The 27,644-nt window shown below is 47.8% G+C and overlaps 2 protein-coding genes across 3 annotated transcripts; both read left to right on the forward strand.

The window, feature by feature from the left end:
• The first annotated feature begins 1,082 nt into the window (after positions 1 to 1,082).
• On the forward strand, positions 1,083 to 15,056 carry Elk1 (ETS transcription factor ELK1). The gene is made up of 6 exons (XM_013069496.3): positions 1,083 to 1,292; positions 9,213 to 9,455; positions 11,313 to 11,756; positions 12,539 to 12,967; positions 13,551 to 13,652; positions 13,736 to 15,056. The coding sequence occupies exons 2-6, from the start codon at positions 9,246 to 9,248 to the stop codon at positions 13,832 to 13,834; spliced, it is 1,284 nt and encodes a 427-aa protein (XP_012924950.1). The 5' UTR covers positions 1,083 to 1,292; positions 9,213 to 9,245; the 3' UTR covers positions 13,835 to 15,056.
• A 186-nt stretch (positions 15,057 to 15,242) lies between these two features.
• Positions 15,243 to 27,508, forward strand: Cfp (complement factor properdin). 2 transcript variants are annotated; one of them, XM_004875307.3, is made up of 9 exons: positions 15,243 to 20,241; positions 20,332 to 20,482; positions 21,792 to 21,967; positions 22,379 to 22,549; positions 22,679 to 22,870; positions 22,967 to 23,140; positions 23,374 to 23,565; positions 23,716 to 23,833; positions 25,596 to 25,814. In XM_004875307.3, exons 1-9 carry the CDS (start codon positions 20,175 to 20,177, stop codon positions 25,759 to 25,761), a joined length of 1,407 nt encoding a protein of 468 aa, XP_004875364.1. In that variant the 5' UTR covers positions 15,243 to 20,174; the 3' UTR covers positions 25,762 to 25,814. The 2 variants fall into 2 exon arrangements, with proteins under 2 accessions (XP_004875364.1, XP_004875366.1); XM_004875309.3 differs by lacking the exon at positions 23,716 to 23,833 and having other exon boundaries at positions 25,596 to 27,508.
• The last annotated feature ends 136 nt before the right edge of the window (positions 27,509 to 27,644 follow it).

The following is a 27,644-nucleotide window of genomic DNA, read 5'->3' on the forward strand; positions in this document are numbered from 1 at the left end:
TGCTGGTTTCCAAGGTGTCTGGTTTCTAAAGCACAAAATTACTGGGAAACCAGAGATCCAGTCTCTGTGTAGAAATCTAAAGCACCCGGAAGTCGTACCTCCAGCTCATTGGCAGTATTTGCCACTTGACTTTTTGTTCTGCCCACTTTTCTGTCACTTGACAACCTGGGCCCTACCTCACTCTTGCTTTCCATGGACACCACCTTTTGAATTGCAATGGAGAATTCAGGGTGGAGGCTTGTTCACGTGGCCATCAGCATATCACTCCTGAACCTAAGATTTCCCTTCCACACCCCAGTCATTTCTTAGGTACCCTACATAACACCCACACCTATCTCAACCTGACCTTGGCCCTGGCCCTGCTTCTGAATGGATCCAATTTAGCACCAATAGGCACAGATCCCGCCCTTCCTGGTGCACCCCCTATTCTAGGTTAAGTCCTGCTAACCTCCAAAAGAACCAGGCTCCACTCTGTAGCCCAGCTGGACCCTGCCTTCCTTGTAGACATTTAGTTTCTGCCATTCAAAGAGCTTTGCTAGTCTGGCAGCTGCCCCCCCCCCCCCATACCTCTGTTCTGAATTCATCTTTTCTAGCTAATCACCGTAGAATTACCCTCGCCTGCCTATGCAGGCCTTGGCCCCACCCTCTCCTTGCTGGCTGCTACGCCCATTACTATGTAAGTCCCGCTTCCGTTGAGGAGCTTGGTGTGCAGCACCTCCCGCTTGGTATTTTGGCAGCTGTCTAGTAGTCTCTTCCTCCAATCAACTGAAAACAAGGCCCACCCACCTCCTTCCTCATAGGCTAGCTGGCTGCCATCAATCCCTTCTAGGCCAGTCAGTGTGAGGTAGGCGTCCCCCGAACCTTGTCAATAGCTCACATCCTAGCAGTCTTCCTTGAGCCAATCAGCGTGGGGGATCGGCGAGGCGGATCACGTCTCACAGGGACTCAATCGGCCGGCCGCGGTCCATCATTTCCCCATGAGCCAATCATGATATAAGCTCTGTGGGGCAGGGCCCGCCCCCCAGCCCCGAAGCTGTGCGGTAGAGCCAAGGTTTTTGGCCAATCAGCGAGCGGTGGTTCGCTCGGTTCCTCCCTTAGGGGCCCACGTGAGTGGTGGGGAAACGCAGGGGCGGCTTCTAGGTGTTGCTGCAACCGCCAGCACCGCCACTGCCACCGCCACCAGCACCGCCACCGCCGCCACCGCCTCAGAACCCGGGCCTGGGGGGCGGTGGGGCCTCGTATGGAGCCCCCGCCCCCCGGAGCTGCCAAAGCTGCCACCGCACCACTCACAGGTGAGCCCTGGGCCTGGTGGGTGGAGAGCCCTGGGCCTGGTGGGTGGAGGGCCCAGTCCGTGACCCCACGTATCCTTCTCGCCCCCGCACGAGGGATGTGGCTTTGCCGGTGGCCTGTTGGTATTGGGCTCCCCACCGCCACGGCTGGTGGGCCTGCGTGTGGCATTACCCCCTCCCTTCGCCCCTTGTTTTGGATCTGACCGTGGCCTAACCTCCCTCTCCCGCTGTATAATGGATCGGTCTGCGTGCTTATATTTCTTTCCGCCCCAACTTACAATGGACTTGTCCTTCATGGTCTTGTCCCCCCAACCCTCATCACTGGGTACCAGTCTGTGGCATTGTCCAACCTCCCTAATAGTAGGTGCCTCTGAGTGTTTGTATTTCTCCTAGCTTCAACTTTCAGGGGACCTGTCTTTTTCCTTGTTTATTCCATCTCTTCTGTTCCTTGTAGTGAATCGATCCTTGCGCTGTAACCCCCACCCCTCTCCTCACTCCTCTAACAGTGAGTCCTTCTGAGTTTGTATTCCTGCCTCCTCCAACCCCCAATGCATCAGCCCATGGTTTTTCTCACCCCCACCCCGATCTTGTAATGGATCAGTCTACATGCTTGTCTTCATAGCCCCCTAGTTAATAGTCCATTGCCCTGACTCTCCTCCTTTATTTGTAGACTCCAGTCCTTTTTTAATAGTGGGTCAGTTTGGTGCTTTATATCTTTTCATTTGCGGTATGATCCTGTCCCTCTCTCCCTTTAATCACTGGTTGATGGCTTTTTCAGTAAGTTTTTCTGCTGCCCCCCTCCCAAAAATGAACGGTAACCCCCTCCCTACCTTTCTAGTGATCTGTTTCTTGGCCTGCTTACTCCCCCTGTGCTTGCTTTCACATGCACCCCCCCCCCCACAAACCATATCCTCCTGTAATCTTGTGCTGGATCAGTCTGTGATCTTCCCTGCCCCTCATCTCTTAGATCAGCTTGTGTACTTGTTGAACCAGGGCTTTTTACTGTAGAGCACACTCTCTTGATACGCTTAACCCCCAAGGCATTATGTCTCACTGCAGTAAGCAAATGCATTAGAGATATTGATGATAATGCCGATATGAGCTAACATTTATTGAGTTTCTGCTATGTACCAGGCAGAGTGTTTTATATTCACAAGCCATTTAATCCTCATCACAACTATATGAGATAAATACTGAGGAAACTGGGGCGTAGGGTGGTTAAATACCTTACTCAAAGGTGGCCCAGTAAATACTAAGGGAACAGGATCATTTTTGAGGCTTCTCTGTTTTACTTCATCACTCCCCGCAGGAGGCCCCATTTCTTAAAAACCAAATTAGTTCCCATCTCCAGGCTTTTGTTTGGCTCTTCTCTCTGCCTGCAGAGCTGTCTGTTCTACACCTGGTCTCAGCACCCACCCACCCCAATGCCAGGAGCTGTATAACAGATAAATGACTTAACCACTTTCTCCCTGTACCTGTTTCCTCATTTCTAAAAGGGGGAGTCAGAGCTAGAATCCCCTCCAGTGCAAATAAAGCATACCTGTGAGTTAATAAAGCAAGTCACCTCTCTGGCCTTACCTCCATCGTCCCATACCCCAGACCTGTGCTCCAGCAATGCTGGCCTCCCCCTAAATGCTCCTCAATCCAGGAGGCATGGGCCAACTTCAGGGTGATTGCATTGGCTGTTCTTTCTGCCCCAAAACTACTCCTGCATCCTGGCATGGTTCCTTCCAGGGCCCTGTTCAAGTGCCAACCCCTAAAGAATTTGTTCACCACATTCTGGCGCAGGGAACACACTACATAAGACACATGTATAAAAGGTATTTCCAAGAATACCAGTTGATTTATGAATAAGGTGAGTGTTATTTTATCGAAAGGATGTGTTCACAGAAGTGTGATGAATAATACTCTGAAGGCACAGAGAGAAAAGATGTTTCTAAGGGCACTTTTATTTCATTGCATCTGGGTGGTGTTATTTCAGTAAAGCATGTGTTCTTCACACTGTGGTGCTTGAAATACACTATATAAAGACACATGTATAAAAAATGTTTCTAAGGATGCTATTTGTGGTTTTTTTTAAAGTCAGCATCCCCTGACTATCTGATCTTGTACACCAGCAGGGCTCAGGCCCCTTCCCTGCTTTGTCCCTTTGCCCTCTATTATTGTCTGCCACACTGTACAGTTAGCATGTTCTGTCCCTCCCCATGAGAACTTACAGATTTTGTCTGATTATTCGCTGCTCCCTTTTCAGCACTTAAAAATGTACCTGGTATACACTAGGTACTTGAGAAAAATTTATAGCACGAGTAAATGGGGGAAATGATCATTTCAGATAGCACTGTGGGGTCAAATGGAGAAGAGATATGATTGCTAATTAAGGTGTTAGTTTGGACTGTTCAAATATTTACTGCACACCTAGTGAGTACCAGGCATTTTTTTAGGGGCAGGGTGGGGGGATAGGCAGAAATCCCTGCCCTTGTGGAGCAGACACTTATTAAAAATGAGAAAGACAGGCTATATTACAAATAAACAAGTAAATTTAGGAAGTATGTTAGACAACCGCTAGGAAGAAAAAATGAAGTAGAGCAGATAGGAATGGAGAATTGGGGTGATTGAAGTCATAGGCATAGGACAGGCTGCACTTGGAAAGGTAACTCTTGAATTAAGGCCTGAAGGAGATGAGGGGAAGAAGCTGTAAAGTGTAGGAGAAGAGTTTACTGGACAGAAGAAATATCCAAAGGCTGTGCAAAGGCCCAGGGGTAGGATCATTCCTGCCATGTTCAAGGAACATGAAGTAGGCCAGTGTGGCTGGAGCAAAGTGGAGGGAGGGACAGAAGATGCAGTCATAGAGGTGACAGGAGCCAGATGGCGTGGGCTGTAGGCCATGGTGTTACAACAACATTTGAGGGGAGGAGGAAGTTTGACACAGTAGCTAACGGCTGCCATTTCTTGAGGGATTACCATGTGCCAGAGATACTTTTCTAATCTTTTACATACACATTTAATCCTCATAAAAGCCCATGAGGGTAGGTGTATTTTTGAGAATATTAGATTTTGAAAGTCAAATATCCCCATTTCACAGATGAGCAACCAGGCTCGGAGAGGTTGAGCAACTTGCTCAAGGTCTCACAGACAGTACAGCAGAGGGGTACAAGGCTGAAGACCCAGAGAAAAGAGCTTGATTTAATAGGGCAGACAGTTTCCACAGTGTGTTGGATCATGCAGAGGAAGAATTAATTCTGCCTAGGAGGTACTGGGACTTGATTGTGTAATAGCGTTTGTCAGGGGAGGGAATGGCCCTCCTCATAGGCGGAACAGCGCGTGCTTATCCTCAGAGGTAGGAACTCTCCTTCGAAATGTGGTGAGTGCAGGGTGACAATCTCAGAGCTTTGGACTGCTATTCTCTCTGCCAGAGGTCCCCTTCTGCATATGTCGGCATGGCTTGGTACCTTCTCTCCTTTGGGTCAAATGCCACTTTTCCCAGGGAAGCCCTCCCTGCTCACCCTGTGTAGGGTCCTACCCTTTTGTGTTTCTCTTCATAGACAGCTGGTGTAGAGTGGCTCAGATTGCTGACTGGAGCCATGTCACCTGGGTTTGAATCTCAGCTCCACCAGCTTCCAGCTGTGTGACCTTGGACAAGTTACTTAACTTCTCTGTACCTCCATTGCCTCATCTGAAAAATGGGGGAAATGATAAAAGCCACCTACAAGGTGGTTTTAGGACTAGTTGATTAAAACTGTGCGGTACACTGTATGGCTGTTTCATATTTTTAAGTTAATATTATGCATAGCATGCTCATTGGTGTCTAGTGAGCTTCTGAAGCTAACCCTCTGCAAAACTGGCCTCCTGCTCTCCCCTCAAAACCTCTTCTCAATGCACCTTCTCAGTTGATCACACCACCACCCTTCCAGGTGATCAGGCCACTAACCTAAAATCACCCTGGACTCCTTTCTCCCTCACTGCCACACTCTCTGTGCATCTCTTTTCTCTGTCTCTAGATTTTAACCAGAACCCAGGTATTTCTCAGCATTTCCATGGCTACCGCCAGTGTCTCACTTGGACAACTGCAGTAGCCTCTTCAACCCAAGGAGCTGTTCCCACAGCAGTCAAGGGGATCTTGTTAAAATCCAGGTCACAGGCTGTCACCTCTTTATTTACATCCCTCTCATGGCACCTGTCTCACCTGTAATCTAAGTCCTGACAGTGCCCATGTAAGCCTTACCCATCTGGGGCCCCAGCACCCCTGTGTTCTCATCTGCCCTTTGCTCCTCTCCCCCCTGACTGGCTGCATTTCTTTCCCTTAGCCTGCCCAACACCCCAGCCTCAGATACACCCAAGCCTAGCTTCTTCACCTCCTTTAGGTCTTTGCTCAGATGCTACCTCTCAATGACTATCCTCCCCTGACTGCCCTTGGAAAAAATAACAGCTCTTTCCCTGCTTGATTTTTTTTCTCATAACCCTTACCACCATCTCCCGTATTCTTGACTTGTTTGCCTTGTTTCTTATCTGTTCCCACTGAAATGTGAACTCTACTAAATCAAGGATTCTTTTTGTTTGTTTGGAGACAGGATCTCACTATGTAGTCCAGGCTGTCCTTGAACTCATCTTCCTTCTTCCTGAGTGCTGGGATTGCAAGCTTATACCACCATGCAGGGCCAGAGCAGGGATTCTTTCCTTTTTTTCCCTTTCCTTTCCTTTCCTTTTCTTTCCTTTTCTTTTCTTTTTCCTCCTTCCCTCCCTCCCTCCCTCCCTTCCTTCCTTTTTTTCCCCCATGATGCGGGGATCTAACCCAGGGCTTGCCCACTAAACTATATCCCCAGCTGAGTTGCCCACACTGGGCTCGAACTTGTGAAACTCCTGCCTCAGCTTCCTAGAGTGCTGGGATTACAAATGAACAACACTGTGCCTGGCTAGAACAAGGATTCTTATCTGTTGTGTCCATGGCTATATCTCAGCACTTGGCCCACAGTAGGCACTCAATAAAAGCTTGCTGAGTAAATGAGGTGAAGAGAAATAAACCCATATGAGTAAGGCAGATTATAAGCACTCTTCCTAGGGGTCAAGTGAAAAAAGTGAAATAAGCAAAACAAACAAAAAGAGCCTGTGTGCTGTTGAGGTTGGAACCCAATCATCACATTTCACATTTCTGAGAGATTCTGCTGCAGCTCAGAGGAATGGGGAAAAATTGCCTATTTTCACCACCAGGAGTCACACTGACCTCTCTGGGCCTCTGAAAGAAGCCAGCCTTCAAAATAAAACACAGTGATATCTCAAGGAAAGGACTCTTGAATCTGGCACTCCATGGCTTTGTGACGTGTACAGTTGCCTCACACTGTGCAGCTCATGAACTTGGAGTTAGCTTGGACATAAGAGGATCATATTTTATATTTCACTGGAGATTAAAGAGCAAAGCCATAAATAATAGAGGTAGGTTCTTCGATACCTTCTGGTTTAGAAGGTTTATTCTTAATCCAGCAATCCACTGAGACCAGTGGACGGTTGATTGATGAAAGTTATTCCCTTGGGGAGCCAGAGGCTTGTGTTTATGCCCAGTTTGTTGCCAGGAAAGAGCACTGATGCAGTGACAGGGAAGAATCTGTTCTCTGAAGGATATGCCAAGAGTGAGCCATCAGTGTGAGGGCAGTTTAGCCTTATGGCAAAAAGCTTAGACCACAGGAACCTGATTGCTGGGCCCAAATACTGGCCCTGCCACTTACGGGTGTGTGGCCTGTGGAAGTCACTTAGACATCTTGTTCCTCAGCTACTTCATCTATAAATTAGTGATAATAAACACACCTACTTTCCAGAGTGGGGATGAAGGATAAATGAGTCATTGGCAACAAAAAAATAGTAGTCCAGGTTTTCATGCCCTTATCCAAAACCCCTAGGGCCAGATGTGTTTCAGAACTGCGAATTTTTCAGATTCTAGAAAGGTAACATGGTGCACATATGATATGTTACATAACACTCGCAGCAAGCTCTGCCATCGGCTGTGTTCGTATTTCTGCAGCAGAGTGTACGAACATCCACAATAAGTGAGGATGAATAAAGACCAGAAAGGGCCTAGTTTTGTTTCAAATCAGAGTTTGCTGCCAAAAGAATTATAAAGAAGCTTTCTGTTTTTAGAGCTTTATGGATTTTAGGATAGTGGATAAGGAATTAGGAACAAATCAGAAACTAATTTTTTTAGAGCTTATCATACCACAGGCGTATTATATTTAATCCACACAGTAGTCATTTCACAGATGGGCATGTCATTATCTCTATTTCACAGATGAGAGAATTTAAGGTACAAAGAGGTTATAGACTGCTCAGGGTAGATAGAGGTGGTGGCGCACACCTGTGATCCTAACACTCTGGGAGGTCTGAGGCAGAAGGATTGCAAGTTTGAGACCTGCTTCAGCAACTTAATCATTTGGCAAGACCATGTTTCAAAATCAAAAACTAAAAAGGGCTGAGAATATACCTCAGTGCAAAGGCCTTGCTTTCAATCTTCAGTACCAAAAAGAATATGCCCAGGGTCATATAGCTAATAAGTGGCAGACCCAAGATTCAGAGCTTGGCAGTCTAGTATTCGATCCTGGGCAATATTGCCATATTGCCTCTTTGCTCAGAGCAGTTCCTGACACGTATTAAGCAGTCCATAAATGTTAGTTACTAGTGTGCTCAAGAAGAATAGGGACTGGAATTGGAGATCTGTGGTAGACAATGTACAAAGGCCTGGATTCATCCATAGCACTGCAAAAAAACAAAACAAAACATACAGTGACAGATGAGAGGAGTAGACGAGAACAAATAATCAGTTTCAGGAAGACTTCATAAAGGAAAGAAGAAAAGGACCCTTGGGCTGAGACTTGAAATATGAGGAAGACTGCTAAACAAAGGAAGGGAGCCCTATACACGGCAAACAGCATTTGCAGAGGTCTAGCAAAAGGCACCTCCTGAAAACCTTGACATTGATGTGGTAGAAAATGTGGATGATAAAGGTCAAATGGGAATGTGTACTTGTTTTCTAGTTTTGCTGTAATAAATTCACTTCAAACTTAGCTGCATAAAGCAACATAATATTCTCTGATAGTTCTATAGGTGAGAAATCCAACACTGGTGTCACCAATCTAAAACCAAGATAATGCCAGGGCTTGGTCCTTTCTGGAGGTTCCAGGGGAGAAGCATTTCCTGCTCATTCAGGTTGTTGGCAGAATTCCATTCCTTGAGTTGTAGGACCAAAGTCCCTGTTTCTTTATTGGCTGTTGGCTGAGAGCCATTCCAACTTTAAGAGGCTCCCCACATTCCTTGGCTTGGAGTCTCATTTCTTCATTTTCAGTGTCAGTGATGGTAGATCGAGTCCCTCTCACACTTAGACTCTCTCCCACCTGTTCTTTCATCCATCTCTCAGCTCTGTTTCTGCCTCTCTCTTCAGCTTTTAAGGTCTGATTTTTTTTTTTTTTTTTTTTGTACCGGAGATCGAACTCCGGACCTTGCGCTTTCAAGGCAGGCGCCAGAACTACTGAGCTAAATCCCCCGCCCAAGGTCTAAGATCTTAATTTCATCTGAAAGTTTCTATTTTGCCGTCAACCATAGCATATGCACAGGTTCCAGGGATTAGGGTATGGACATCTTTGGGGCCCAGATGGTGTTAGGCTGCAACTACAGTCTGCCCTCTGGTCTGCAAAGATTCACATTTGTCCCCCACACAAAATACATTCACACCATCCTCAGATCCCTAAAAGTCTCATCCCATAACAGGGAGCATCCAAAGCTAAACTGGGGAGCTTTGACATTTGTGTAAGAGTATTTAGAGAATGGTGGTAGGGCTTGGGGACAGAGGTGGAAGCAAGATAACAAGAAGAAAATCGTCCTTTTCCTGTCCTCTGCTCCCTCATCTACCCACAACCTCTCAGCCCTGAGCTGTCTGCCTTCCAGGTACCCCTGGGATGGCGTGAGCACTCCCCCGCGATGGACCCATCTGTGACACTGTGGCAGTTTCTGCTGCAGCTGTTGAGAGAGCAAGGCAATGGGCACATCATCTCATGGACCTCGCGGGATGGTGGTGAGTTCAAACTGGTAGATGCAGAGGAGGTGGCCCGGCTGTGGGGACTGCGCAAGAACAAGACCAACATGAATTATGACAAGCTCAGCCGAGCTTTGCGGTACTACTATGACAAGGTATGGCCTTTGGGACCAGACCTGGGATCCCCTGAAATTTGTATCAAAATTTTTATTTTCAGGATTGGGGATGTGGCTCAGTGGTAGAGTGTTTGCCTAACATGCACAAGGCCCTAAGTTTAATCCCCAGCACCACAAAAAAAGAAAAAAATTCCATTTTCTTAATTCCTGTAACTATAATGTTGAAAGCAGTATTAAAATTTACCATTTCTTATCCCATCTTCTGGTACCCTCAAACCAATGTTGGGCCCCCAAACATTTATCTCAGTTATTGTATTTTCTTGTCTTATGCTTTGGCTAAAAGCTTTACAGCAGTATTAATACTGACTGCGCCTCATCTTACTGTCTGAGATCCCTCAAACAGTGCTGTCCTGCCATGCCCTGCATAACATTTCATTTCTGTGCCTTGTCCTTATAGCCCAAACTTTGAGAACACTATTAACAGTGACTGTCCTCTGGAACCTGTGGACCAACGCTGGACTCCCCTACTTATTTAATAATCTCTTTCTCCAAGCTGTTTCGTCTTCTTATTCTTAGAATAAAAACCACCATGACAGTAGTATCGTAATTTCCTTATTTCATTCTCAGGAACCCCTAACATTTTTGATCAATTATTTTCCATTCTTCTCTTATTCCTTTAGCTGATGCCGCGGAAACAACATGTATAATGCCAGGTCCTCACTCCATCATCTGGGATTCCCAGAGCAAAGCTGGTCCACCTCACCATTTACATCAATTGTTTTATCATCTTATTCCTACAGCTAAAATTTTAGATTTTCCTCATCTTGTCTTCTCAGACCCACAGACCAGCACTCCTGGATGTCTCCTCCACCCAGTATTCATACCAGTTAATTTCATATCCCTTTACATTGCTTTTCTGAGAAACATAAGCCAACCCTGTGACATACCTGACTAGCATTATGACCTCCACAGAATGCCCTGGTGCCCCCTAGATTCCTCTTGCCCCCCAAAACAGCCCTATACCTGTGTTTCATATCATTAGTAACTTAAGGTATTCATGCCATTTTATGGTATATATTCCACTTTCATATTTTATTCCTTTAGCTCAAGCCTCCAACACAGTGTTTATAATGAGGTTATCTCATTTTGCCCTCTGAAACTACCAGACACCCTCCAGACTAGAGATGTCCTGAAATACCCCCAAATGTGCTCTGTGACCCACACAAGCCAGCCCAGAGATCCCTCTCCCAGTATTTACACCAGTATCTTAATGTTCTTGTCTAATTGCTGTCAGTTACTACTTTCCACAATAGGGCTTTGCCCTGTTTTTCATAATGACTTTGCTTTATTCCATGTCTGTGTCGATAGCTTTAAATGATTTTCTGTATCAGTAGTTCATTACTCCATTTATCTATACTAATTTAGTCTGCCAACATTTAGATCAGTTACTTCATTTTTCTGTCTTATTGCAGTAGCTAATCTCTAAAACTATGTCCTGGCAGCCACCCCAAGACCCAACTCTGTTAACCTGTAGTTCTTTGAGCCAGAAAGAAAAAAGTGGTACAAAAGAAGGAATTATGGAAGGAGGAAATAGAGAAAGGGAGAAACTTGGGAGGTGGAAGAAAAGGAGGAGATGGGCCAGGGATGTAGCTCAGTGGTGCCGCAAGTGCCTGGCAAGTGCAAGGTCCTGAGTTCGATCTCCAGTACCAAAAAAAAAAGAAAGAAAAAGAAAGGGAGGCGATATAAACAGGAAAATAGAGGAGCCCACAAACTGAGAAGCAGATGAGTGAAATTGGAACAAGTAGGAAGATGCCAGAAGGGAAATAACCATCAGCATCCTTCTTCCACCCTGCCCTTTTCCTTTAAGGCCTATAGTTCTGTCTTCTCCCTTCTCAGAATATCATCCGCAAGGTGAGTGGCCAGAAGTTCGTCTACAAGTTTGTGTCCTACCCTGAGGTTGCACGGTGCTCCACAGAGGACTGCCCACCGCAGCCTGAGGTGTCTGTAACCTCTAGTGTGGCAAATGTGGCCCCTGCTGCTGTACACACAGCCCCTGGGGACAGTGCCTCCGGAAAGCCAGGCACACCCAAGGGTACAGGAATGGCAGGCCCAGGCGGTTTGGCACGCAGCAGCCGAAATGAATATATGCGCTCGGGCCTCTATTCCACCTTCACCATCCAGTCCCTACAGCCACAGCCACCCCCTCATCCTCGGCCTGCCTCGGTGCTCCCCAGCACCACCCCTGCAGGAACAGCAGTGCCCCCCTCAGGGAGCAGGAGCACCAGTCCAAACCCCTTGGAGGCCTGCCTGGAGGCAGAAGAGGCCAGCCTGCCTCTGCAGGTGAGTGAGGAAATTCAGTGGGGGCGGGTAAAGAGGAGGGATGCATGTTCTGAACTGAGGCATGGGACTGGTACGAGAAGAGACAGAAGTCCTGTTAAGGGCTATAAAGGTAGAAGGAGGAACAAAGACATTGCCTTTAGAAAGGGATGAGGAGGAGAGCTATGCAAATCCTGAGAAGGAAGAGGGAGAATAAGTATGCTACAATTAGTAGTTGCCCAACATAGAGTACATGCCCTGAATGTAATTACTTAATGCACTGGTTCTTACTGATCAGTGTTCATCAGAATCACCAGGGTAGCTCGTTCAGCCAGATTGCTGGGACCCACCCCCAGAGTTTCTGATTATGAGGATCAGAGGACGAGATGCAAAAAATTGCATTTTTAATGAGTTTCAAAATGAGGTAGATGGTACTGGTCTTTAAAGTAAATTTTGGGGTTTTTTTGGTACCGGGAATTGAACTAGGGGCCTTATGCTTGCCAGGCAGGCACTGTACCACTGAGCTACATCCTTGGCCCTAAAGTAAATTTTTGAGAACTGCTGTTCTCAAGAATGAGGCTGATATCAGGAGCCCTTCCCCTGTCAGATTTTCACCCCAGGCAAAAAAGACCTGCCCCAGAGGAAGCTCTACTTCCTTTAAGAAGTCCCATGTCCTGTAGGAGGACCTGCCCAGATGGGTAGTCATGCTCCCAGTACCAAATCCCATCTTCCCAGGGAAATCATTGAGTGGCCTACAGGAGAAAGATTCTCTACCTCAACAATCCTTTTGTGCCCTCTTTTCCTAGGTCATCCTGACTCCACCTGAGGTTCCAAACCTGAAATCAGAAGAGCTGAATGTGGAGCCAGGTTTGGGCCAGTCACTTCCCCCAGAAGTGAAGGTGGAAGGGCCCAAGGAAGAGTTAGAAGCTGCTAGGGAAGCGGGATTTGTGCCAGAATCTGCCAAGGCTGAGCCAGAAGTCCCTCCTGAGGAGGGTGTGCCGGCCCAGCTGTCCTCTGTTATGGAGACTACAGCACAAGTGGGTGGCCATGCGGCCTCCACCCCTGAGATCCCTCAGCCACAGAAGGGTCGGAAGCCCCGGGACCTGGAGCTTCCACTCAGCCCGAGCCTGCTAGGTGGACCAGGACCCGAACGGACTCCAGGATCAGGAACTGGCTCTGGTCTGCAGGCACCAGGGCCAGCACTGACGCCATCCCTGCTACCTACACATACATTGGTGAGTCCTTGTAGAGGGGTGTGGCTGGCGGCTGGGAGGGATGGGATTGGCACATAATGGGTGACTGACATCTACCACCCTAGGGCTAATGTGGTTATCTCTGAGGAGGGTAGAACTTTTCAGGATGATCAGCTGTGCTGAGGCTTGGAGTAGGATGCAACCTTAGGAAAGGCAGATCTGGGGACTTTTTAGGGGTGGGTGTAAGACTCCCAGAGGCTTTCTATGGGAACTGTTTCTGGGTGGGGTGCGGCTTTATACTCTAGGATTTGCATAGACCCTGAGCTATTGGGATGGTAACATGTGAGGCTTGAGAGCAGCCTGTGGTTAGAGTCTGAGTGGTTGTCTTGTCCAGTGTGGTCTCAGCAACTGGAAGTGGACTCTGAGGAGTTGGGAAGGGCTCTCTGTGTAGAGTATGAGAGATTTCATGGACATAGGTTTAGTAGTTATAGTCTCAGTCTGTAATCTTGACCAGTGACTGTAGACGTCTGGAGTGGAGAAAATGTAGTGGGCTGAGACCAAGTTCCTTTCATCTTCCCACATCTGCCTTCTGCTCACTTAAGCTCTGACCACCCTTTCCATGCAGACCCCGGTGCTGCTGACGCCCAGCTCGCTGCCCCCCAGCATTCACTTCTGGAGCACCCTGAGTCCCATCGCACCCCGTAGCCCAGCCAAACTCTCCTTCCAGGTAGGATTCCCTCCCCCAACCTTGGAGAGGGTGAGAGACACTAGCATGGCTCCCATCTGTGACCTCTCCGTTTTTGCCCTCAGTTTCCGTCCAGTGGCAGCGCCCATGTGCACATCCCTTCCATCAGCATGGATGGCCTCTCGACCCCCGTGGTGCTCTCCCCAGGGCCCCAGAAGCCATGACTACCACCACCACTGCCCCTTCTGGGGTCACTCCATCCATGCCCCTGGACTTCTCTCCAGCCAGCCATCTCAAGGAGAACCATAGTTCATCTGACAGACTTGTGCTCTGGTTTTGGTGGGGTGGGATTCCTGGGAAGAATGGTCTCTTTTACTAACTCGTCCATGGAAAACACACTATTTCTCTCTTCTTCGTCAGTCCCCCAGTGGTCGCCCTTACACATCTCCTACTTCAGTAGTAGGGATGGTTTATTTATTTATTTTTTGAAGGCCACTGGGAGGAGCCTGGCCCAACCCTTTTAGGGGGGTAGTTAAGACATCTCCCCCATCTCCCCACTTTTTTCCCCAAGGCAAGACAATCAGGGTCTGGCTTGAGAAAGACCTTTCTTTATTTATTTCTTGGCCTGCCCTTGGGGAGATGAGGGAGCCCTGTCTACATTTTGGGGTGTGGGTAGAAGAGCTAGTTTGTTTTGTTTTGTTATGCCTGGCCATACCCAAGGATCCAGGAAGAATTTGTATGGTTTCATAGTTTGGGAGTCCTAGCCAAGGAGGAATTAATTGCACCCTTGGAATTTGAATTTCCACCTCTCCAACCTCTCTCTCAGACACCTTGTCCTTTTATCAACTAACATTTTGGCCAGAGATCAACACCCCTTTTGTTCTTCTCCCCCCTGAGAAGCCATTCCTTTGTCTGCCAAACTTCCTGGGGTCCTGCCTGTTACCTCCCAATGGAGGGTTTTCTTGGGAGGTGGTCCCCGTCTGGGGGACCCCTCCAGCCAATACTCCAGGTCTTCCTGTCTCCCACCCCCTGCCATTTTGATAGTATAATCTATTTTTAAATGGGACTTTTCAATAAAGGAGAGGGAGGTATCTCTTCCTATATCTGATGGGGTGGGTGGGTGGGAAGGAAGGGATTTGGGGGGAATCTTCCTGCTACCCCCAAGTGTTTATTTTTGATACCAAACATGTATTTTCAGCTCCCTCCCTCCCAGCCCCCCAATTTCCTGCAGGCGGGTACAAAGGACCCTTTAAGTGTCCCTGGAGTTGGGAGGGAGGAATGGGGCACATAAAACCTGTCTTGTCTCAATTCCAGGCCAGAAAGGGTGGGTTGAAAGACTCCTGAGCTCATCTCCAATGTTTGTTTTATTTCCCCCAAATGGACCTTTTTTTCTAAGAGTCCCAGAGAATGGGGAATTGTTCCTGTAAATATATATTTTTAAAGGTGTTGCTGGAGGCTGTTGACATTTTTCCCCCTCGATGTCTTCATGACAAGCTGAGTGTGATAGGGATACCCTTGTGTGAAGGGCAATGAGAGTGTGAAGCAGAGGTTGATTGTGGAAAAAATAGTGTGATGGCATGTGTCAGAAACAGTAGTTGAGACTGCCAGTTGGTAACCAGGTGTGTGTGAGAGAAAGTGTGGAAGACTGTGATTATGTCTGTTATGTGTATGAGAGAAGAGCAGCAGTTGTGACCACAAACTTTTGACAGCATGCCTATATGAGAAATTAAGGTTGTGTTTCAGAAACTCAACTAAGACTGGATGAATGATTAAGATCCCATACAAGAGTTGGGATGTAGCTCGATGGTAGAGTGTGCTTGCCCAGCATGCATAAGGCCCTGGATTCCATCTTCAGCCTAGCCAAAAAAAATCCTGTGCAAAAACTTGTGATGATCTGCATGACATATTGTTTGTGAGAGGGGACTGGACACTGCAGATCTGTCAGTATTTGACAAGCTGATGCCAAGCAAGACAGAATGTGTAACCAAAACTGAGTGTGAGAGAGGACAGGAAACAGGTGGAGACTGTCAGGGATCGGGTATAGGTGAGAGGCCTTACTGTGGGAAAGCAGGTGACTGACTGGTCATGAATTGTGGAGTGAGGCATAGCTTCTGTGTGAAGCTATACAAAGCTGAAGTGTCAGCTAAAGTCACAGGAGTAGGGCCAAGGATTTACTTGGTAGTTTTGCCGCCTGCTGTGCAAGTGCAAGGACCCAAGTTCGATCCCTGATAACAACAACAAAAAAAAGTCACAGGAGTGCCTGTGTGAGTTGATTGTGTGAGAGAAAATGGCTATGAGGGCTAAGAGATACTGAGATCCAAGATATGAGAATATGTGTCTGAAAACTTTTCATGGAGACTAGAAAAGACCATAAGAAATCAGATGGCTGGGGCTGGGAGACTCTAATTGTATGCGTGTACATGTGAACCTGAGATAAATGGCACACTGACGTATAGTGTCCACTTCTGCCTCTCCACAGGTTCTGGTGAGGCTGAGGAACTGAAAGGGTACAATAGGTCACAGAATTGTCTATGAGGGAGAGAGAAGAAACAATGTTGGTGAGAGGCAAACAGCAGAAAGCCCAGGAACTCAATGACCATGGGAAAGAAACTTGACAACTGAGCAGTGTCTAAGAGTGTATAAGTCTATGAAGCATTTCATAAAACTAAAGAGAAATCACATGTTTGTGAAAAAAAAATGAAACCAAGCCAATGAGACACTGAGTGACTATGTGATCAGAGTGTGTAAGAAACTTAAGACGTTGTAGTTGTGGGCATGTGCCTATGAGCTGACCTCGGGAGGAAAACAGTGGTGTGCCTGACTGACACAGGGCGTGGACAACTGATTGTGTGAGACATATGGAGAATCTAGCAGCAATTAGTGTCTGCATACATCAGAAGTGGGCTAGGTGGTAAGGCTGAATGAGTGAGTGAACCAGTATCTGAGAAATTGGTTGTGTCCTTATGTGTGAAATTCTAAAAGACTTTTTGGGGTTTTTTGGGGGCGGGGGGGTTGTTTTTTTTTGTTTGGTTCCAGGAATCAAACTCAGGACCTTGTGCTTGCCAGGCAGGCGCAGCGCCACTGAGCTACAACCCCGGCCCTGTAAAAGACTTTTTATTAAAGGCTACAAATCAAAAACTTGCAATGGTGAAAGCTGAGAAGAAATGTGGGAGCAGGTGAGGGCAGTCTGATACACTGCGTGATGGTATGTATGTGTGGAACCATTCATGGGAGGCTATAAAAGTCTGTAATCACGAGTCACAGGGGTTTAAGTGGCTTAAGTTAGCAGAGAAAGGAGAGATGGTGATTTTGATTTTGTCTGTGTGAAAAACTTCATGAGAGTCCAGTTAGTGATGAATGTAAATCAGTGACTATTTGTGGATGTGAAAAATGGCAGAGTGAATGAAATGACTTACATTATTAGATGATGTGACTGTGTATGTGTAAAATACTTATGAGAGAAAACATCGGTACGCTGAGTCAAACCATAAGACATAATTGTGAAACTGTTAGTGGGACACTGTAGTGAGGCTGAGGATCATTGTCAGAGAAAATGACTCCCTGAGTAGGTAAGTGACAATGTCTGAGTGGCTGTGTGATGGAGTATGTATGTGAGCTTGTTCACAAGTAGAGGCTGCAAATCCAGAATTTTATGTGTATAGGTAAAAAAAATTAAACATGAGAGATTGAGACCAATGTATTAGAGGCCATGGATTGAATTGCCAGGCGTAGGAGAAAAACTCCTTTGTCTCCTGTCTCCACAGGCCCCTTCCGCTCAGTCCCTTGGGCTGATACTTCCCAGTTCTCCAAAACTTGAAATGCTGGGATTCCCCTACACTTTGCTTGGGGCTCCCTTCTCCTGCACCCTCTCTAGGTGATCTAACCCAGATCTAGCCCTTGAAATGTGATTTATGCCCCAAGGTGATTTATTTCCAACTCAGGCTGTTCCTTTAAACGCTTACCAGAACCTCAAGTTTTGCTCCTTTGATTTGTTCATGCACTCAACAAATGTTTATTGAGCATCTACTTTTTGCTAGTACCCATCTACTGGAGATCTAGCAGTTAACATACCAGACCAAAGTCTCTGCCCTTGTGGAGCTGATACTCAGTGAGGGAGACTGACAAGGAACACAAATACATTGTATCAGGCAATAATGTAATAATTAAATAAGACAAGATTCTCTCTCTTTGTTTAAAGGAGTTTGCAGAGTCATTTTAATGCCTAAATGTGTGTGGGAGAAAATGAAAGTGCAGAAATCCTCATCCACAGGGAATCCTATGAGTATTCATACAGTTAGGGAACAAAGGAAATATCGATTATAACATTATTACCAGGGCAACAGGTTATTAAATAAAACAGCTAGGCAGAATTGCAGGTTTCTTGGGGAGTTTGTTTTCACAGGATAACACAGCGCTGACAGCTAAAGTCAGAATCTTAACAAGACCCCTTTGTTCAAGGCACACATTCAGAAATAGGCTTATAATCTCTGAGAACAGAATACATCTGTAATGGATACAAATATTAACACACACCTTATCGGCCCAAAACAAGAGCAGTATTCTTGTAATTTTTTTGAGACAGAGTGTTGCTGTGTAGTTCAGGTTGGCCTCAAACTTGTGATCCTCCAGCCTTAGCCTCCCAAGTACTGGGATTACAGATGTGCACCAATGAGCAGTATTCTTGAGAAACTTCTGTCTTAACCCCTGACCAGATTCTTTTGTTTTAATTTAAGAGTTGTATTTTCTCTGTGAATGCAGGAGAAATGAGGCATTGCCTTCCTATCTTTCTCAGGCTCCTTTTTGTTAATTAAAAAGATTGTTTTTATTTGTGGTACTGAAGAATAAATCCGGGGCCTTGCACATGTTAGGTAAGCAGTCTGCCATTGAGTCCCCAGCCCACAAAATTTTGGTTTTACAGCAGGCTCTGGAATTTCACTCATTAGGGCTATGAAAAAGAGAAAACAGGTCTGTGGAGCTCAATTTTACCTGCAAGAAAAGTGAACTGAAGAGGAATTAATTATTAGCAGTAAAACAAAGAGCATGTAGGATTGTTTTCTGTAGCTGAGACCCACAAAGAAAATTAAGGATCAAGGACTAAAATGGCAGTTCTTAAAGTGTGGTCCCCATGCCAGCAGCATCAGTTGTCAACTGGGAATTTGTTAGAAATGCCCATTCAGAATCCAGAGTGTGGGACCCAACAACCTCCAATTTTATTAAGCCTTTTGAGAGATTCTGATGTACACTATGGTTTAAGAGCCACTGGGCTAGAGAGTGACAGGGATGTCACCCAAGAAGGGTAGCTGGGAAAGGCCTCTGTGAAGGAGGTGATGTTTATTGTCTGTCTCCTCTTTTAGAGTATAACCCTCACTGAGAATTTGTCCAAAGAACTTTGAATGCTGAAAGGTTGCTGGGTGGAGCACAGTATGAGGTACTGGGGATTGGGTGACAAACAAAACAGGACTAAAGGTGACACAGGAATTGGGGAGGAGAGACAAGAGGAGGAGGCAGAGGGGCAAGGGAGGGTGGGAGCTGAGGAAGCCTGTACAGTGCCCTCCCAGTTCCTCCTGGGGGGGCGGGGGGCAAAATTTTTGTCTGGTCTGTTTTCTGTCCATCTAATCCTGAGAGCCACATCTTGCATCCGATAGGTGCTCAAAAAATGTTGACCAAATCAACTTAATAAACAGAGTTGCCAGGCACTGTCCTAGTGACTTCAAAGTCTAACTCCTAATCTTCGCAATAAGCCTGACCCGTGTTGTTGGCACTGTCCATGTGTATGTTTTACAGAGGAGGAAACAAGCTCAGGGTGGGAATGGTACCTGCCCAAGAGTAATCTGGAGGAACATGGCCAAGCCTGTGCACTTCTGTTCACCCCTGCCCCAGGCTTTGGAAGTGTCCTCAGCTGGGCCCCCAGGGGAGCGGATATCCCCAGTTGTGCCCTGTCCCCCTCAAACCAACCCACTTCCCCTTCTTACTTCCCTTGTGCTGACCCCTACATACATACACATGCTGACCAAGGGGAACCTCACTTTAGGAGAGAGGAGGGCAAGGTTCAGTCAGGACGGAGAATGAAGCAATTTCCCCAGTCCATGCTTCCTCCACCCCATAAGGAGGACCATGCTCAGTTCATCCGAGTTCACTGCTGTGGGGTTGACCATGCCATTGTGGTTGAGAGTATACATTCCTACAGATAGGGAAACTAAGGCTCAGAAGGTCAAAGTGACCTTCCCACAGTCATCTTCCTCCAAACTCCCAGGCTCCATTGCCCCTCACTGAGAATTTGTCCAAAGAACTTTGAATGCTGAAAGGTTGCTGGGTGGAGCACAGTATGAGGTACTGGGGATTGGGTGACAAACAAAACAGGACTAAAGGTGACACAGGAATTGGGGAGGAGAGACAAGAGGAGGAGGCAGAGGGGCAAGGGAGGGTGGGAGCTGAGGAAGCCTGTACAGTGCCCTCCCAGTTCCTCCTGGCAGGGCAGGGCAGGCAGGTTCCTCTTGCCAGCAGTGGGTCAGCTCAGATCAAGCCAGGCCTCTCTGGCAGAGGTGCAGGGGTTTGGTGCTCAACATGACTGCCCCAGTGAAGGCACCTCAGTCACTGTTGCTACTGCTGCTTCTCACCCTGCCAGGCACAGGTGAGTAGGGAAGGGGCTGGCTGTCCCCTGGGATACCTAGGCTCACCACTCCTCTTACTGTCTGTGCCCATTTTCCTGGTCCTATTACAGGCTCAGACCCAGTGCTCTGCTTTACCCACTATGAGGACTCCACAGGCAGGTGCAAGGGCCTCCTGGGGAGAGACATCAGTGTGGAGAACTGCTGTCTCAATGCTGCCTACGCCTTCCAGGAGCGTGATGGTGGGCTCTGCCAGGCATGCAGGTTCGGGACACCTGGGCTAGGGGAAGGTGAAGAGGACTGTGACCCAGAACTGGGCTCACTCTTTCTCTAGATCTCCCAAGGGTAGCCCCCCAAGGTCCTGATTACAGCCATAGTTCAGGGTTTCTCAACTTTGGCACAATATTTGGGGCTAGGAGATTCTTTCTCTGATCTCTGCATTAGAGGATATTTTGTAACATCCCTTCCCTTCCACTAGATGATAGTAGCAACCTCTTTACACACACCAGTTGAGACAACCAAAAATGTCTCCACACATTGCCACATCTCCCCAGGGCAAGGAGGGGGCAGAGGCACCCCTGCTTGAGAGCCATTCCCATAGTGTGCTGAAGTATTTTACAGGTGGATTGCAGCTCGAGTATTTCTGAAGGTAACTCTAACCCCCAGTTGTGATGACAATTCATATTTATTGAGTGTTTACTGTATACAAATTCATGAGGAAAACCCCAGAGCCCTAATCAGGATGACACTTTATATTCCTTGAGCACTTTCTCTATACTAGACGAATCGCAGGAGGTGGGCAGCAGCTTGAGAATTCCTGAGGGTAACTCTAGTCTCCTAATTCTTGATTTCTGGCTTACATGTACCAAGCCCGTATTATATTACAAATATATCTTCCTTTTTTTGTTTGTTTTGTTACTGGAGATTGAACCCAGGGAGCACTGAACTACATCCATAGCTTATTTTATTTTATTTTATTTTTTGAGACAGTCTCACTAAGTTGCCCAGGCTGGCCTTGAACTTGGATTCTCTTGCCTAAGTCTCCTAAATAGGCACATGCCACCATGCCCAGCTCAATATATTTTCTGCTTATCATATATTCCAGATGTACCTTGAGGCTTCAGGGCTTGGGGATATTTGAGAGCAGCTTTGGGCCCCTACTTAGCATTGGCATCATACTCAGTACCATGCAGGGGTCTAAGGATAGGTCTGGGTGTTTCTGAGGGGGCATCTGTGCCCAGGGATGATGGCTGCCTCCCACTGTTGGGTTTCTGGCAGCAATTCCAATTTCCTGCTCCTTACATTTGCTTACGGTATACCTGGATTTGGTCCTGAGGGGATTTCCAAGGGTTAACTCCAGGGCCGGGGTCATGAAGAGAGAGGACATTTACCAATAACCTACTGTGTACCTACCTCTTTCCGTTCAATCTTCCATCATCCCTAAGAAGTAGGTACTCATCTATCAGTCCTTCACGTTTACATGGCACCCTCTCACATGCCTCCCAACACTCTGGAGTCCCACGTGCCATCCTGTCAGTTTGCATGAGGACAGGACATGTGCTCTTCTTCACAGGTCCCCACAGTGGTCACCGTGGTCCCCATGGGGCCCCTGCTCTGTGTCATGCTCTGAGGGCTCCCAGCTGCGACACCGCCGCTGCATAGGCTGGGGTGGGCAGTGCTCTGAGAAGGCGGCTCCTGGGATCCTTGAATGGCAGCTGGAGGCCTGTGAGGAGCAGCAGTGCTGTCCTGGTAAGGACACCTAGCAAGGAGGACAACCACTTCCTGTCACATGGCCTGTGGCACCAGAAGCATCGGTGCAGAGGCCCTGTGGGTGGGTGATGCTGGATGCTTTGAGAAAATGAGCAGCCAGAGTAGCTGGAAGAGAGTGGTGGGAGGAAAAGAGGGCCACAGTGAGGGCATCAGATTTAGTCTGAATGACTTCTGCCTTGTTTGGGAATAGAAGACTGTACCTGAGGGGTGAAGCAGAGGGACCAGTGTGAAGGCTGCTGCTGTAGTCTAGGTGAGCAGTGATGTGGGCGAGGTATGGGAACAAAGGATATGGGGACAGGGTTAGCTGACGTGGAACCCACAAGGAAATGAGTGAGGATCTGTGAATGGCACTCCCACTTCCATCCCATTCCCTTCTCTTCTTTCCCACAGAGATGGGCGGCTGGTCTAATTGGGAACCCTGGGGGGCTTGCTCAGTCACTTGCTCCAAAGGAACCCGGATCCGCCAGCGAGTATGTAATAACCCTGTCCCCAAGTGTGGGGGCCACTGCCCAGGAGTGGCCCAGGAGTCAGAGGCCTGTGACACCCAGCGGGTCTGCCCCAGTGAGTGAGGGCTGCCACAGGACACTGATGTGGGTACCCAGGGTGGGTCTGTGGAATTACAGCAGAAAACTGCCAGGGTGAGAGGACTTCAGCAAGCCTAACCACACATGTGACCCCAACTCCCACCAGCACATGGGGCCTGGGGTCCCTGGGGCCCCTGGAGTGCCTGCTCGAGCTCCTGCCATGGTGAACCCCGTAAACCTATGGAGACACGAAGCCGCACGTGTTCTGCACCTGGGCCCTCTAAGGAGCCTCCTGGAAAGCCCTGTCCAGGAGTAGCCTATGAGCAACGGGGCTGCCCTGGCCTTCCACCCTGCCCAGGTACACAAAGATCAGGGATAGTCTACCTGGAGGGTCTTGGGGCTGAGGGAGGATTGAGGCGGCCTTACTCCTTGCTCCCTTTTCTCCCTCCAATAGTGGCTGGGGGCTGGGGACCATGGGGCCCTGTGAGCCCCTGCCCTGTGACCTGTGGCCTGGGCCAGACCGTGGAACAACGGACATGCAATCGCCCTGTGCCCCAGCATGGAGGCCCCTTCTGTACTGGTGACGACACCCGGACCCACATCTGCAACACAGCTGTGCCCTGCCCTGGTCAGCACCCCAGAAGGCTGTGTTCCCATGCTTTATGCTTTAGCCCCTCACTCACCTCTGCTGCCAGTTCCTACTGTTGAGGTCTTGTTCCTGCCTCATGCCTTGGTTCTACCTCTGATCCTCCATTTCCACATCTGATCACTCCCACTCCCTCTCCTAGCCTTCATTCCTGCCCTGAGCCCCTTACTGGCTCCCCATTTTGATCTGCACCCCGGTACCCCCTGTCCCTGCAGTGGATGGAGAGTGGGAGGCCTGGGGTGACTGGAGCACCTGCACCCACCCACACCTGAGCACCATCCGCTGTAAGGAAATCCCAGGCCAGCAGATGCGCACAAGGAGCTGCAAGGGCCGCAAATTTAATGGCCAGCGGTGTGTTGGGAAATACCAGGATATCCGACACTGCTACAACATCCAGAACTGCATCTGTGAGTGCCCCACAGATGACACTGTGAGGGTGGGCAGCCCATGCAGGGACAAAGGTCTTTCAACTCTGCTGTGGACCCCATGTTCCTGCAGCCTCCCCTTCACTTTCCCACTGAGACCTGCAATTTCATCTCTGTGTGCCCCCCTCCTAGTTGGAGATAAAGGCACATGGTCACAGTGGAGTGCCTGGGGGCTGTGCACACCCCCATGTGGACCCAACCCCACCCGCGTCCGCCAGCGCCGCTGCATGGCCACACTTCCCAAGTTCTCGTGAGTGAGGGGCAGAGTGTACTGGGAGGGGGTCATGATGTTGAAGGTAGGAGAGTGAGTTTCCCCCAACTAGGGCTTCTATCACTGGGTCTGTGGTCCTTGCCTTGCCAAGTGCCATCTCCCAGCTACAGGAAGAAGGGAACAATAGAGAAGAGGAGAAAAAAGATACTGGGGGAAGTCACAGCTTCTCTGCCCTTCAATCACTCATTCAGTCCTTCATCCATTCCCTCATTCACTTAGTCCTTCATAGTCCACTCCCTCCCACCTCTCAGTCACTCATACCTCCATTCACTCACTGGACATCTCACCACCCTGAGGCACTCCAAAGCCTTTTTGGCAACAGTTGCTGACATACAGAACCCAGATCCCTGGATGCTCCAAGGGACCCAGGTGAGCAAAGGTGTATGACAAAGGGACTGCCACTGTGCCTTGGGTCCAGGAAGCTGACTGGGCCCTCCTAGGCAGGTAGGGTTGAGAAAAGCATTCCCGACATCAAAACTATAAGCGGGATCCTGAACACGTGTGATTGGGCCCCCTATGAGCTTACTGGTGGCCAGAGTGGCCCAGCTGTTAGGGTTGAAATGCCTATCCTTTCCTTTTACATACATCAAGCTACTAGATTAAGTGGACTGTTCCCAACTCATGGAAGGTCTCCCATCTGGGTTATGATCTCCCAATTGTGGGGCTCAGAGTGGGTCTTGAAAATGAGTTAGAGGTGTTGAATGGCAGCACACGGAACTTGAGTGAGCAAGAGACTGAAGGAAGGAAGGACCAATGGAGAGAATCAGGGTAGGTGTGAATGGAAGGTTTGTCTAGTGGGAGAAATAACCTTTTTGGACAAAGGACTCAGTTTGGATAAGTGGAAGAGAGAGAGCAAGAGATTGGCTTAGGCCAGAGATTTGGGCCCAACAACAAAGCCCTTGAATATCAAGACAAAGCATTTTCATTTTAGGGGTAGAGGGACTGGAGAGTGATATGAAGGATTTTAGAGGGTTTTTTTAAAAAAGGTAACTGCTGGGCGTGGCTTTGTACACCTGTAATCCCAGCACTCAGGAGGCAGAGGCAGGAGAATTGCTGTGAGTTCCAGGCTAGCCTGGGCTACATAGTGAGCTCAAGGCCAGCCTGAAACCCTGTCTCAAAAAAAAAAAAAAAAAGGTAACTCATAAAGGCTAGGGATATAGCTCAGTGATAGAGCACTTGCCTAGCTGAATGTGTAAGATTCTGGGTTTGACCCCAGCACCACAACAAAAAAAAGGTAGCTCATGCCAGCAATTAACAATCACCATTTACTGAGCACTCACTGTGCTCCAGGTACCACACTGAGCACTTCATTTGAATTAATTCATTTATCTTCAGCCCACTGGGGTAGGTATTGATGGTATTATTCCTACTATTTTCATTTTGTAGATGAGGGAAACTGAGACAAGGTTCCTGACAAGATAAAGAAACAGCCCAATATCTCACAGCTAAAAGGTAGTATTGGGCACAAAGTAGGCACTCATTAAGAGTTTGTTGCCAGGCATGATAGTACATGCCTGTAATCCTAGCACTCTGAGGTAGGAGAATCACAAGTTTGAGCCCAGCCCGGGCAACTTAGTGACTGAAACTGTCTTAAAGTTAAAAAAAAAGAGAGCTGGGAATGTAGCTCAGTGCAAAGGCCCTAGGTTCAATCCTCACTACCACCACCAAAAAAAAAAAAAAAGTCAAATGCATTCTTTCCTTCTCTGAGCTTCTCTTCTCCATTCCCCCTCTAATACCCCAGGCCCACAGTTTCAATGGTTGAAGGCCAGGGTGAGAAGAATGTTACTTTCTGGGGGAATCCACTGGCACAGTGCGAGGAGCTGCAAGGGAAGAAGGTGCTGGTGGAGGAGAAGCGGCCTTGTCTACACGTGCCTGCCTGCAAAGACCCTGCGGAGGAAAAGCCCTAACACCTCTCCCTCTGCTCTGACCTCCCGGACCTCAATAAACCAGCTTCATCAGGCTCTTCTAAAGATTCCTTAAAGAAGGCAAAGCAACCTAGCCCCTTTCCCAGAAGTGAGGCAATAGTATCTAATAGAGCAAAATCTCAGCAGCCTGTTGTGGAAAACAGTACTTTCCATTGTGGTTGTAGCTTGGAAGTCAGTCATGAAAGTGAGTGTCCAGCCCCAGCATCCCTTCACCGCTGCCGTAGGGCGGTGGCCCCTCTAGGGCCCCAGGGCCGCCTACCACATCCCTCTGCAGAGCTCTGCTTTGTAGGTATCTTGATTGGCTACTAGCCTGGCAGACATTTATTGATTGGCCAGCATGCTGGTTAGTTGCTGTCTCCCCGCCTCCTAAAGCTCTCCAGGTTCCCACCCGCTGGAGCCTCCCTGCTGGCCAATTCCGTGTCAGCTAAGCCAGAACCACAGCAGAGAGGCGTGGCTAGCATTGGCACCCTGCAGCTTGAACACCTGCACCCACCCACTCACAACAGCCCAGCTCCAACACCACAATTACAGATGACAAATAGCTCCGCGAGGCGGGGGTGGGGGTTGGCTGATGAAGTGACTGTGACATGCTTTGAGCTGGGGCAGGGGCAAAGAGCTGCTATAGTGTCAGCATCCACAGGGAGGATCCCCTAGGACAGACTCAGATGCAGATTCCTTTCACATGTGTCCATTTCACCGAATATAGCGCCGACTATAGGTTCGAACTTAGTCTAGGCATCTGCAGTGGAGGAGGGTTGATAGAAGGAGAGGACATCTGGGCCAGGGAACAGACTCAGAATAGGCATTCCTTTAGTTTGAACATTTATTTGACGCTTAACGCCTACTGTATACTAACAATAGTGCTGGACATCAGGGGATATAGGGAAGAAGAAAAATCAGAGCAGCACATGTCTCCACAGTCACAGTGAGGGGAACAAACCCAGACACCACTGCTCTTAGCATTTGCTCATTCATTTACCACTCATTGAATGCCAAGCCCCTTGTGATGAGGCACATAGGAATCATAATATTTATGGTAATAGCTAACACTTAGAAAGTACTTACTGTGCCCCCAGTAGTGTCTTAAGGCTTTGTATAGCATGAACTCATTTAATCCACAACAAACCATGAGAGTCAGTATTATCCCCATTTTACAAAGGAAGACATTTGGGCTGGACATTTTTGAAGCACCATTGTAATGTGGCCTTAAATACCAGTAGCAGAGTTCAAGACTGTGCAGTGGGTGAAGGGAACCCATCTGTGCAGGAAGATTCAGGAGGTAGATTTGTGATGCCTGGTGTTTTGTCAATATGCTCATTTGACTTTTCTGGGCCAGTTTCCCCTTATGTAACATGAGCCAGCTGATGTGATGAAGTGAAGAGAAGTTAATGAGTACTTGGTCATCTTGGGAAGACTGAACCAAAGAGGGTTTCTGGTTGCTACTATAAGATATAAGAGGTATGTGTTTACAAGAAAGTGGAACTTCAGCTGTATATGTATGTGCATTATGAGGTATATATCTGTGTGTGAGATGCAGACCTGTGGAGCTTGCAAGAATTAAGGATGTATTGAATGTGTGTGGAATGTGTGTGAGGTTACAACTCTGCCATAACTGTGTGAGTTAATAGGTGTGTGTGCACACTCATTAAGGTGGCATGGTGGATGTATGTGTTATAAATGTGGGTACACTACTGAGTGTGAACATGTCCAGGTATGTGATTGAATTATTGCACAGCAATAATATATATAATATATATAATATATAATTATATGTATATATAATAATTATATATAATATATATATATCACTCTTGGAGGCCTTCTGTACATCCATTCATGCTGAAGAAGATGGAGACAGTGCAGAA

The sequence above is a fragment of the Heterocephalus glaber genome, unplaced genomic scaffold (genome assembly GCF_053883595.1).
Source record: "Heterocephalus glaber isolate CG9 unplaced genomic scaffold, H.glaber_assembly_v1.0 deba00001547, whole genome shotgun sequence".
In the NCBI taxonomy this organism is placed as follows: domain Eukaryota; kingdom Metazoa; phylum Chordata; class Mammalia; order Rodentia; family Bathyergidae; genus Heterocephalus; species Heterocephalus glaber.